Below are 12,774 nucleotides of genomic sequence, written 5' to 3' on the forward strand. Positions count from 1 at the left end.
ATGGGAACTTCAATTAGGTCTACTTACCCATGTTGCGGTATCTATTATCTATACATATAAAGTGGATACTTGGACACATTTAGGTATTTTTAAACATAAAGCTTATCCAAACTACTTATTTTATTTTATATTATTTTAACTCAGTTTTTATTCTGTTTTTTAGAGTTATTGTTCACTAACGTATAATGTTTTGATTTGTATCATTCTTTTACATGTATATATGTATATGTATATCCTGAAGTATCAGTATCTCTGTACCCACATTTTTTTAAAGTTACCTTATCTATAGCCGTGCTCAAATGTCAGCCATCAGTTTCATGTTTCCATCTTTCTTTTGCAGGCCCATCAAATACTGGCAAAAGTTTCTGGAGTCTGAACAGTGTCACTAATCCAGTTTCATCAACCAACCCCCAAATTTGGAATGGGAAATAATTTCTTCTTCCTCTCTATTCCGGATTATAATTTCAAAGCTACGGTTCTGGGTCATCAACGGAGATGAAACGAGAGATCCTGATGTTTATGACAGAGTCATTTCTTTACTAAACTAAAAAGATGATGGTTTTTTGTGGTTGAAAGAAATCACAGTGTCGACTCTTTTGTGAATGAGCACTGGTCCTCTGCCTTCCCAGATTTCACACAACGAGAGACTTGAAAAGCGGCGCGGGAGGTTACAGCTTACAGTTTTACCTTTCCATCCCCGAGTCCCGGACGACGGTTTCCCATCTCTCCGCCGACGTTAGTAAGCCCCATCGCTCGCTCTCTCTCTCTCTCTGTCTCTCTCTCTCTTGTGTTCTACACAACTTTTAAGCTGCCCTTCCTTTTTCCTTTTCTGGCGTTCAAGGAGAGAGCAAAAATTATGAAGGTGAAGCTCTCTGATAAGCAAATTAGTCGACAAATCTGTGCAATTCTTTGTAGAGTTCGGAGTCGTTTCCTTTTATCCTTTCTCTTTAGGTTGTTCACTTCCGTTTATACGGGAATTAAGTTCATAGAACTGGCATTTCTGAATTTCCAACCTAAATCACCATTAGAAGTAGAGAATGCGGGGACATTTCAGTAGAGGATTATGAAACAAAAAGTGGAAATTGGGAAGCGAAAGAAGGTTTGTGAGCACATGTATATATCTTCTTGATTATGGAGCTTCATGATTGAATTCTAGGGTTTAGTTAAGACGCAAGAAACAGAGCAGCAAATCTCACGGGGGGGTGGGGTGGGGGGCGGGGGAGGGCGGTGTGGGAAGCGGGTAGAGGGACAATTTGGAGCGAAGCTGAGGTGAGAGCTCGACAATTGAGCACTTCCCTCTGCGCTATGTAGCGCCATATATGGTACAACTGTCTAAGCATTGGCTTCTTTGTAATTTGGGCGCCGTGTGTTCATTGGCTTGGAGGATTCCTTACTTCTTCCTTACTTCTGTTGTTCATTTTTTCTTCTTAGACAAATTTTTTCCCTCTCTCTTTTATCGGTTTATGCTTATGTGACTCAAAAAATTGATGGCATCTTTTAGGGATCTGCAATGGAAGCAGAAATTGTAGAAGCTGATATTCTGCTCCCTTCTCTTCTCCCTTTTAAGAGGACCCAAATGTCAGAGAAGTACCCAAAAGGGCATGCGAGGGGCAGGCACTGGAAGCATCTGAAGCAGATTCTTCAAGCCGAGAATTATCAAAATTTTCCTGCCGACGAACCGAATTGTGAGTGTTTTATTGTGCCTATACAGTGGCATTTAGTATGTCGAGTAGGAACAGCCCGCTATTCCCTTTCTTCCCTGCTCCTTAATGCTACTTGTTCCCGTCAGAGTTTCTCTTGAAGTGTTGGTTTGTTCGGTCAACAATAGCTATTTTGCACATCCTTAGTTAAATATGGTTTCCAGGAACATGGTACTGACCATTCAAGTTAAAAATTAAGAAGTTCTTGAATGAGTTATCCTTGTAACGTATATAATCATTGTTCTCACATTTTCACATTTACGCTGTGACGACCAAAATATGGATTAGACGAAAAGTGATGAATTTTTTGGCGAAAAGCTCAAGGATTTACTGTGGATATTCTATTCACTAGTTCATGAATATTTCCTTGCTTTTCTTTAGTAAGCACAAGATTGGCCTTTTAGGTTTTCTCTCTTTTCCTTTTTTTCTTCTCTCTTTCTCTCTACGTATAAAATCGACTGTTTGATTTCACAATGAATCCCTCGAAGGAGGTGGGTCAGCTGCAAACGCAATGTTTGCCACAATCTGGCATCTCATTGGGTAGTGGCGCTAAATGAATAGGGAGACGGTGGAAAGACCGTAGGCAACCAGAATTCTCCATCATTTCAATTCTTCTAAACCATGTTTTTGTCAAAAACCCAACATGGTCTGACTGTTTTTTTCTGACGAATCATAACTGTACATTCCACATGGAAAGTAGGAGGAAACCAATTTCTCTCTCTCTCTCTCTCGATATATATATATATATATATATATATATATATATATATATATATATATATGTAAAATTTATTTTTTAGGAGAGGTAATTTTGTGACTCATTAATTTTTCAAACATTAATTTTGGAAGTACCTAGAAAGCCTTGTTACATGTTACAATGCATAAGCCAAACCTCATCCCTACTAAAGAAATCATGTAGATCACTTTTATGGTCATGTGCAACCTAAGCTAAGTCTATGTACATGCATGTATGCTCTTGATGTCATTGATCAGGTGTCCAAGATTGTATCTAGTGGAAGCTTAATGTTAAAATAATTATGCACCAGAATGCAGTGGGAAAATAATGTAGAAGCATTATTTTTGTTGATCATATCATATGTGCAACATCTGTGTTGGTCCATTTAAAATAATCCTGACATATAATCTTTGCTTATGAAGTGGTAGATAGTATGAGAATTTGTGCATCTGGTGGAACCTTGATCAAACGACCTTGGTGACTATTCTTTGAAGAGGAAAGCTACAATAGGAATTATGCATTTTGGAGGGCAACTGAGATTCTATCCCTCTTTTTGTTTAGACTAAAATGTGGATTCTGTAACTACCACCTCCTAAAGGATCCTAAAGGTGGTAACCGTCAAATGCAGGGTTTGATGCCTCCTGTTTCTCCAAATGCATAAACTCCATTCAGCTGTCAGCTCCCAAGTAGAGCCTTACACTTCTTTGTCGTACATGAACTAATTTATGGAGTCTTGTCTTCGTCATTTTACCTTTTCTGTTTGAATTCTTTTTCACTGAATTTGATATTTGCCTACTTGGGTGCTAACAAAATGATTTTGTTTTTCTCTTGCAGATATAAATATTGAATCTCCTCCTTCTATGTACCCTGCTAAGAAGCTTTGTGATATTACAGGGTTTGAGGTCAGCGTCCATGTTCTTTTAGCAGGCATATGTGATGTTTCTGCTCGCATTCGTTTCACTACCTTGTTATTTTAATGATTGTCTGGTTGGGAACTTGATTTCAAATTTTAAAAAGTTAGAACTGTCACAAACAGTTACATCTATCACTTGATATTTAGCTAATAGCTTGTAGTTTGCTGAAAGTTTGACTTCCTTGTCACCTAATATTTCACATCTATCTATCTTATCCTAACAATAAAGAAATAGTAAAGTTAACAAGAGAAGATAATACGTGCATATAACATACCGATGTTGATAATATGCTTGTAACATAAAGTAAACTACCTAAAGCTTTCTTATCATCATGAGAAGCTTGATCGCTCTAAAGCTTATCGTGTTTAGAGTGAGTCTGACCTTACTTGGATTTGATTATATTGTCAAACGCCTATTTCACTGGATTAATTTATAGATATGAGGTTGATCAGGAAAGAATGTAAAGCTTAAGAATGCAATAAACATTGACATCATGAAACTTTGAGATCACTCTGTTTGATTATTCATGAATTCTAGAAAGTCTTCATGATCCACAAAAGCGCCTAATTTGGAGTTCAAATCTGTACAGCAAATGAAAATGGCTTTAAGTTTTCCTTGCATTCTGGATAGACATCATGAATGATGAGATGAACCTGCAACTTACCTAATATGAACCAAAAGTAGAATGTGCAACCTAAGCTACATCTATGCCAACCTTAATGAAGCATGTCTACTGGTGGACTTTCATGGATTCTGGAAAGAAGGCATCATTGCGCAAGTGCTCCTAGATGGAATTGCACACTGACGTAGCCTGAATTAAGCTAAAACAAGTTTTAGATGAAAACTCTAAGTGTAACTTGATGATTTCATCAGCGTATGTGAGAGATCCTTAAGGGATTAGATGAAAACTCTAAGTGCAACATGGTGATTTCATCAGCGTATGTGAGAGATCCTTAAGGGCGCATTGGATGGCCAAAAAAAAAAAGGAACGGTTTTGAAGAGCTTCTAATGTGTTCTGGACCTATTTGCAGGGACAAAAGAATAGGTTGTAAAGTGGAAATAAGGTCCCCAGTAAGTGTGCCTGAAACTTTTTTTTTCCTACCATCAAAACGTGCCCTAATTGTTTCTATTTTCCATGATATCATGCTTATATGATTATGCCTTAAATCCACGTTTTCTGTCCTTATACTTGCTGCCTGTAAGATGATGAAGGTGAAAAACTTGAGCTCTCTTGTAAGTTCATGATGTTAAAACAAACGGGAGGATGAATACAAGGTGTTGACACAGAAAAATAAATGGCTAAAGTGAAGTGAAGTCGGAGTGCATGGGGACATTTTAGGGAAACTTAAGTGAATTGCCAAATGCATAATATTTGAAAGGGGGGTATTAAGTAAACGAGAGCAAATCAATGTGGATCCTAAGCATGTACACGTTCAGAGAGGTAGCAAGTCAACTTAGAACAAACTAGCGTGGATCCTAAGCATGTGCAAGTGCTAAACTAGCAAGTATCCATGATATAACTATGCTGCTGTGGGCGCATGATGGCGTGGAATAAGTAAGTTTTGTATGGAATGAAGCTAATACATGCGTTTTATAGTTACTGTTTTTGTAAGTCCTTTATGCTTTGATATATAGGATTGCAGCCAATTACATTGCTATAGAGCTATCATTTGCTGTCTTCACTTTATCCTGGTCCGCTTGAGGTTGTCTCCCAATTTCACACTGTTTGTAGTTTTTGCCTTGGGTTTTGCTATATCATGTTTTTGACCTTTTTAAGAGGCCCTCATCTAGTGTGATCTTCATTCGCAGGCTCGATACACAGATCCAAGGACAAATCTGCGATATGCAAACATTGAAGTTTTCAAGCGCATTAGGTCACTACCTAATGAGTATGTGCAGAGATACCTAGCTCTAAGGAATGCTGCAGTGGTTCTGAAATAGTATCTTTATGGTTTACTTGGTGGGTGACTGATAGGGAAGTCATTTAGCACGAATATTAGGAGTTCAAAGGCCATGCAGTCTGTGTCCATCACAATGCGCGGGGGAGTTCAACTGCCATTAAATGTTCCTTCCGTGCTCACCACAATTTTTAGGCTTTACGATGTTAGACTTTTTATTTTTCTGCTCGAAGAATCATAAACATGTCTTCACGCTGTATGTACGCCATGTCGTCATGGATATGTCATCCCAGTTGAATATGGCAACATTGAACATTTATTTTTTGTGAATAGTGGAACGCGACTTCTGCATGACGTGTTTTCAACAATCAATGGTTGGTACACATACGCTATTCGAATATGCAGATGTTCTTTTTCGTCTGGCATAAATTTCCTCCAACGCGCACTTACATTTTAAAAGTGCGAGCAGCTGCATGTCCAATATTCAGTTTTGGCTTGCATGGTGATTGCTACTTCAAGTTTCCACGCTTCTTTATGTATGTTGAAATTATCTTGATGGTCTGAAGATGTATAATGACTGAATGAGTGAGCTGTTCAGGAGAAGTACTTGGAGGGGCTGTGGCCAGCATGGAGCTGATTTCATGGAAGTGGGGAAGTGTTGTTATCAGATTTCACTAGAGGTGGAACCAAACCTCATTTTATTAAGTGAATACAGTTTCTAACCAAGTGGTCTACAACCATAGTCACAAAAAACTTTCTGTTCTTCTCAAGTATAATACGGTGGGCTTGAAAAAAGAAAAAGGAAAAATTCGGAAAAAAATTTGTTAAATTTTTAAAATTAAAAAAAAACTAAAAACAAGGAGAAATTAAATAAGTGAGAAAATAATAACACAAACATAATAAATGAGTGGACGTGCAACAAATAAAAAGGTAAAAAATGTGTTTCTTTTGCGTTTTTTTCATTTTAACTTTTTTTAATGGGGGTTTTTTAAGTTTACACGGCTAATTTGTTTAGTGCTTTTTTTTTTTGGAAAAAAATGTTCTTTGTGACTATGCTACCAAGTAACGTGGTATACTATTCATGAATTATGTGCCAGTGCATCTCATCTATCCATGAAAATTTTAGGAAGACACACTTAACTTTGGAAGGAAGAAAGGAGGAACCTGCTCAACCTTATGAACTATTGGGACATCTGAGCTGTTTACGTTCTGCGCATGCTTAGATGTGCTTTTCCCACATCCTGAAATGTCAATAAAACCAGAATTCTCGTTCATCATTTGATTAGGTCTACAAGGGAACACAATGCCAGCCTGTTGCTGATCAGATATATAACTTGCCATAGATGATATGGCTACCTTTGATGGTCATTATTTTCCTTAAATCTCTATATAGTAGGCGTTGGCATATCATTTCCTAGATGTAGCTGTTAACTGACCAGTTCCATCATTCATGCCTGTTTGACCCTTTTCAGTGTTAAGACTGCTGGGAATAAGTCCCACACTGTTATTAATGACAAAAGATGCTACCCAAAAATGGCGATGAGCCAGGTTCCCCGTTCCTAGGAAGTGGAAATTCAACTCAGTGAAGAGAGCCCAGTTTAGCTTTCTGGGTTTTAGTTCCACATAGTCGACATGGGAGAGTTTTAATTCATACACACTCCTTTGGAGGGATGCAGGAGGCAACAGAGATGTGCAGTCTGTTATGGATACACTGAAACTGCCGGTCTAGTCTTCTGTGCCCCGCAAAAATTCGTGTCAGCCATCTGTTAAATACCTGACCAATCTTGATCCGAACAGAGACATGCATTATCATGCATCGACTAAGGAACTCGAAGCAGGTTTTCAGTACACAGTCCATACGACGGCGTTATCTTAGGAGAGCAAATGTCGTAAAATTTGTCAATCACGACTAGGGAAAAAAAAATGGATTTCTCAATGGCCCATACCAAGAGATTCAGTTGACAAACACTGGCTGGGTGGCTCAACCATCCATCCATCTGCCCCCTGAACACAGGATGCAGGAGATGGACGATATCATTGGCCCAAGATATACCGTAAAAATGATCACCAAGTTCAGTCGTTCCTCAAGCTTACATCTATTGTCTTAATACATGAACAAGTAGACCAGAGCAACCATCAGTTTCGCTAGCCCATATTGCTGAACAAGTCACAGACCAGGAGCGTAAATAGACCAGGTTGAGATACGTTAAGCTCATACGGTACTTCATGCAAACCTGTTTCAAATCATTGGAACAAACAGACTGACAAGAAACTGACTGTCATCATATGGAATAACCAAGTTTAACAATTGATCTAACCATTGTCCAGATCTAATGTTAAATAGTCGAAACTCATAACGATTTAACCTGCGCGTCACTCAGGCATCTGCGATACTAATTTTCGTGCCCAAGAAAACAAAAATTCTGGCCGAACTCAAAAACAAGTTTAAAAACTCGAGAAACGCAGCAAGTTTCAGAATCAAGATCTAGGAAAAATAAGAGGAAGCCTGTTTCAGCATTTACTGTGTTATTCAATTTCCCCTGAATGAAAGCAGAAAATCCATCCCAAGTCCAAGCGCCACCAACAAGATGCAAGCTTGCATCCTTATGGGAGCAGAAGCACAGGATACCAAGTCTCTAACCAAGGTAGAGCCAATGTGGCACAAAAGAAACTAATCAGACAGGAAACTAGAATAAGCAGAACAAATAGAAACAGCCTAATAGAGCAGAATCCACAGTCCAGCAAAAACGGCCCCGGTAATCACAAGATGCATCATCATCAACCACCACCATTCTTAATCATACTTTTCGGGTTCATGGCTTCCACAGGATGGTGGTCTCAGCAATCATGGAGGTGACCACATATGGGTCCATGTTGGAGGCTGGCCTCCTGTCCTCGAAATAGCCTGTCAAGCACAAAAAAACAGGATCCGCGTCATTCTTTTCTGCATAGGACAAAAGCATCATTGCTTCTCATTGTAAACCAGACGAATAATAATAATAATAAAGTAAAAGCAAATGCAGCAAAAAAGAAGGAAAAAGAATCAACCAAATAAAACAGAAATAACATTCACTTAAGAAATTAAACGTGAACCAGGTATCCACCTGGTACACCAAGGTAAAGCCCCCTATAGAGAGAGAGGGAGTAGTTTTTAACTTTTAACACAATTGATCGACGTCCTAAAAAAGTAGTATAAACAAAGCAGAGCTGATGCCAAACTTTGTCTACTGTCCGACTACCATCGATGGATGTGCCTTGATTCCGGGGGGCATGCAATGGCAATCCACAGTTCCGAGCACGAAGAATGGATGCACATGCCTCGTGACGTGGTATGTCATAAAAGATTAACCAAACAGGAGATGGGCCTACCATGAACTGCCCACCTTCACCACAGGAAGTCTGACAGTGACATGCCAACGTCAATCTAATCGGTGATAATATATGGTGATAATGTATCGGCCACTATACTCGAACCTCATCAGTCTTTATCGGCCTATTTTCTTTGTTCAATTAAACATAATTAAAAATAATTTAAATTGATTTAGAAATAAAAATATATCAGCCTGCATAGGCCACAGTCATATCCGCAAGTGGCCGAAACGCTCCATGGACACTTGAGAAAAGATCTATTCGCAGCACCAATACTTTTGCAGAGCATTTTAAAACAGTACTTGGTAAAAACCCGGGTACTGCTTATAAGGAATTAGAAAGGCGTGGTGCGTTTCATCCAATCATCTCGCATAGACGCAGCAACTAGCATCAGAAAGATTGTAATAACTTTCAACATTGCTTACCTTTTCCTGCATGTTCAGTGTCACGACCGACGCGAATTGAGGCACCACGATTTGCAACACCCTACCCATTAAAGGAAGAAAAAGCAAAAACAGAGGAAAGATTTACAGTCAAGAGATGAATCAACGAGCATAATACCGAAAGGTAAAGACCAAATTGTGAAGCATGTAGCCGATACTGAATCGACCAACCGCTTTCACAAACACATGAAGAAATAAAAGGTTAGTTGCATGCATACCCATGAGAAAGTATGGATATCTGCTGTCTCATGGCGCCCTGTCAATCGCCTTTCATTACCCTCTCCATAGGCAGCAATATGTTCCTTGTGTCTCAAGCCGAGTTTCTCAATTGCCTTCTTGATAACATGGATACCACCATCGCTTCTCATGGACTTCGTGCTAAAGAAGCAAAGCAAATGCCATTCAGAAGTTAGTTGCTATAAGTGGAGTAGATAACATAAAGATTTTAGCAGTACAGTCATGCTTGACAAATGTCATCACATGAAGAATACCAGACAAGTTTGCCCCTGCCGGGCACAAGAAAAGAATGCAGGCACTAGGCAAATCTAACGTCAAAAACAAGAAATAAAACAAATGTCATGGGAATCATTATAAAGGGAAGATGCTAACCTGTAGTTGGTATGGGCACCAGCTCCATTCCAGTCACCCTGATGTTCACCAAAAGGAAAATCAAAATATTGCATTTTAGAGCAGAAACCAAAACAAAGAATATTTATGCAAAGTAGCAAACTGCATTGACATTAATGTACGGTCAGAAGTACAAAAGATGAACAATATTTTCCCCAAAATGCAGCATGTGTGTGCATGCGTGTGAGAAAGAAGGGCCAAGAAGAATGTAACATTTTACAAGAACTGTAATGAAAGCAACAACCTCAAATATGCTTAAATCAAAGTTAAGCAAATAAATACATTGCCAATATGAAAACACACATAGAGCACGCTAAGAATAACATGTCAAATGAAAAAGGAACTGAAGTGTTCACTTGAAATGGAACTCATAGTAAATGTATTTCACATTACCTGAATAGGTTTTGGGTCAAAAGAGAGAACGACTCCAGCAATTTCTGTGATCCTCTGTGTTATCAAATAAAAAAGGGTATATCAGCATACATAGAAGTGAAAGAGGAAAAGAGAAAGAGAGGACAATTTTATGAGAGATACGACTCTATATACCTCAAGGAGGTAACGAGCAACCCATAACTCATCTCCAGCAGAAATACCAACAGCAGGACCAACTTGGAACTCCCACTGTCAAAACAGCAGAGCAAATCTGAAAAATGAGAGACAGACATAGGCGAGCAGGAAGGAATTGTCCACGACCAGTGTAGAGGTCAACCTGCCCAGGCATAACTTCACCATTGATGCCGCTTATGTTGATTCCAGCATAAAGGCATGCCTTGTAATGTGAATCGACAATGTCACGGCCAAAAGCCTTGTCAGCTCCAACACCACAGTAATAGGGTCCCTAATCCAAAAGATCAGACTATAAATATCAGTATGATTCCCCATATATCATCTGATAGCTTCATATGGACAACTGATTTTGTAGTTTTATTTCATCCAATTAGCAGGTCAGCACAGAAAACTTAGCACCTGTTACAGTAAAATCCCAACAAATTTCAAAATTTTATTTGTGAAATGGAATTACAGAAGGACGTTTTAACTGAAGATGGTTTCGATAGGCTTGCATATTCTCCTGGTATTAGTTAGCATAATACAATTTGACAACTGGACCGTAATATGGCTATTAAACAAGCAAAGTGAGATTGTGATGTTCTCTGTAACTAATGGGCCCAAGAAATGCTGATATTAGTGATTATGCTGTTCGGAAGGTGGCGATGGTAGGGAAGGGCAGAGCTATATCGTGATCTATGATGATGATAAAGCTAAACGACGGTGGTCAAGGTTAAAAATGCACTATGGTGACCAAGTCAAACGGTGGTGGTGCTGACGGACATTAGAAGCTAGAAAAGGTGAAAATGATGAGCAGAGTATTTCAAATAGTGTTCTGAGAGGGCAGCATGCCTGAGGACCAGGGAAGCCACCAACGGGCCATCCGATGGGCCAGTGCACATCCTTCTGAAGGAGAGTGTATTCCTGCTCAATACCATACCTGAAACCCAAAGACATGGTAGAATTAGAAGGGAATCCCAAATGGAGAGGAGAAATAAGGACAGAGATAAAGAAAGCAACAGAAAACCTAAAACCCAGCAATAAACGGAAAGCTCTCCTTTTTGGCCTTTCTTACGAAAGTTACCGAGAAAGATGCTTGAAAGAGGAATGAAGGCAACCTTATCTCGTCCTCTTAGAAAATTTCCACAGACAGAAAAAGAGAGATGTACAGAGAGAGAAGGAGAGAGCGAAAGAGTTATTACCATGGCACTTCAGCTACAACTTCTGGATGGTTGAAGATCTTGGCAGCACCATGCCTCTTGTTTGTAGGAATTGGATCTCCTTGAGGCGTGTAAGTGTCGCACATAACCTTGACAAAGCAAAAAATTGACGGAAAAGCAAAAACCCATCATGATCCTGATCTTTATGACTAGGCCACCATATAATCACCATCATAATTAGAAAGAAGATGAAGAAAGATGCATACCAGGATGTTGTTTCCCCGCCTAAATGGATCCCTGAAGATCGCTTGAGGACTAAGGTTCAAACGCCAAAAAAAAAAATCCACATAAGAAAAGGATTAAAAAGTCAAAAACAGGGGATGCCAACAAAAGTTATTTACATTCATAGGTAAAAAATACTCACTAAAGGATGACCTCACTGTCATCACCAGGAGCTTGATTCGTGCTTGAACCATCATAGTTCCACTTTGGCAGCTTTGATGGATCGGTCACGGGCCCAGGAAGTGTCTGTCAACACACCATACACACACACACACACACACACACAGAGAGAGAGAGAGAGAGAGATTAACAGAGATCAGAACAGGAAAAAAAAAAAGAAACACAGACGGAAAAATAAGATATCATGCAAACGGAACACCAGAACTACATCAAAAGCGTCACTCACCCTGGCCTTGCTTCTCATATCCATCCCAGAACCGCCGATCCTGTTTCACAAAACCCACATGGAAAAAGTTAAAACCAGGCAAGAAAAACGCATTAGAGCACTCGGATCTACTCTGACAAGCGCTCCACAAATCCATAAGCCAAAAAAATGTGGAAAGAGAAGGAGAACCAACATACCATATGTATTCTGCAATGATCTTTTCCGTCGACTCGGTGAGGTTGAGGTTAACGAGATCGGAGAGCAGAGACATCCTAACTCCTCAGGGAACGAAGATTCGGTGCTGAGGGGAAACACTCGGAGGAGGCAGGGAGAGCGATGAGACTGCGAGGGAAGGAAAACCTTGCTTTATAGCAGGATAGGAGGCAGAAATAATTAAATGTAATTATTATTTGCACGTTATTTAAGAATAAAGAGAATTGGAAATGGAAAGCTGACAGAAAAACATCGATTGGTTTTACAAATTAAATTTGTACCCGGATGCCGCCGAATTTATCATACTTATGAAACCCCTCCCTGATTTGCAGATATTATGTTCAGCTTCCACTTTCCTTTTTCTTAAGTCTTTCAGCCTCATTTAGTCAGTAGAACCAGAAAAGGGCCATGCTTTCCTAAGCAAAGCTACTGCACTGTCCATTTGTCAGTGTATTTAAAGCTTTCCCAAACAATCCAGAAAATAGGATGATGGTTCATTTG

The 12,774-nt window shown here is 39.3% G+C and overlaps 2 protein-coding genes across 4 annotated transcripts; one reads left to right on the forward strand and one right to left on the reverse strand.

Moving 5' to 3' along the window:
- Window positions 1-348: 348 nt before the first annotated feature.
- On the forward strand, window positions 349-5,599 carry LOC116259834 (uncharacterized). Of its 3 annotated transcripts, none has more exons than XM_031637781.2 (4): window positions 349-735; window positions 1,502-1,685; window positions 3,271-3,338; window positions 5,160-5,599. In XM_031637781.2, exons 2-4 carry the CDS (start codon window positions 1,511-1,513, stop codon window positions 5,289-5,291), a joined length of 375 nt encoding a protein of 124 aa, XP_031493641.1. In that variant the 5' UTR covers window positions 349-735; window positions 1,502-1,510; the 3' UTR covers window positions 5,292-5,599. The 3 variants fall into 3 exon arrangements, with proteins under 3 accessions (XP_031493641.1, XP_031493640.1, XP_031493639.1); XM_031637780.2 differs by having other exon boundaries at window positions 352-739; XM_031637779.2 differs by having other exon boundaries at window positions 735-862.
- A 2,144-nt stretch (window positions 5,600-7,743) lies between these two features.
- LOC116260329 (glutamine synthetase nodule isozyme-like) lies at window positions 7,744-12,402 on the reverse strand. The gene is made up of 13 exons (XM_031638576.2): window positions 12,258-12,402; window positions 12,082-12,121; window positions 11,818-11,921; window positions 11,660-11,708; window positions 11,436-11,542; window positions 11,086-11,173; window positions 10,397-10,525; window positions 10,234-10,308; window positions 10,081-10,134; window positions 9,670-9,707; window positions 9,279-9,438; window positions 9,043-9,103; window positions 7,744-8,153 (listed from the first exon to the last, which is right to left on the reverse strand). The coding sequence occupies exons 1-13, from the start codon at window positions 12,329-12,331 to the stop codon at window positions 8,062-8,064; spliced, it is 1,071 nt and encodes a 356-aa protein (XP_031494436.1). The 5' UTR covers window positions 12,332-12,402; the 3' UTR covers window positions 7,744-8,061.
- Window positions 12,403-12,774: the final 372 nt, after the last annotated feature.

This window comes from Nymphaea colorata, chromosome 9 (genome assembly GCF_008831285.2).
Source record: "Nymphaea colorata isolate Beijing-Zhang1983 chromosome 9, ASM883128v2, whole genome shotgun sequence".
Classification (NCBI taxonomy): Eukaryota; Viridiplantae; Streptophyta; class Magnoliopsida; order Nymphaeales; family Nymphaeaceae; genus Nymphaea; species Nymphaea colorata.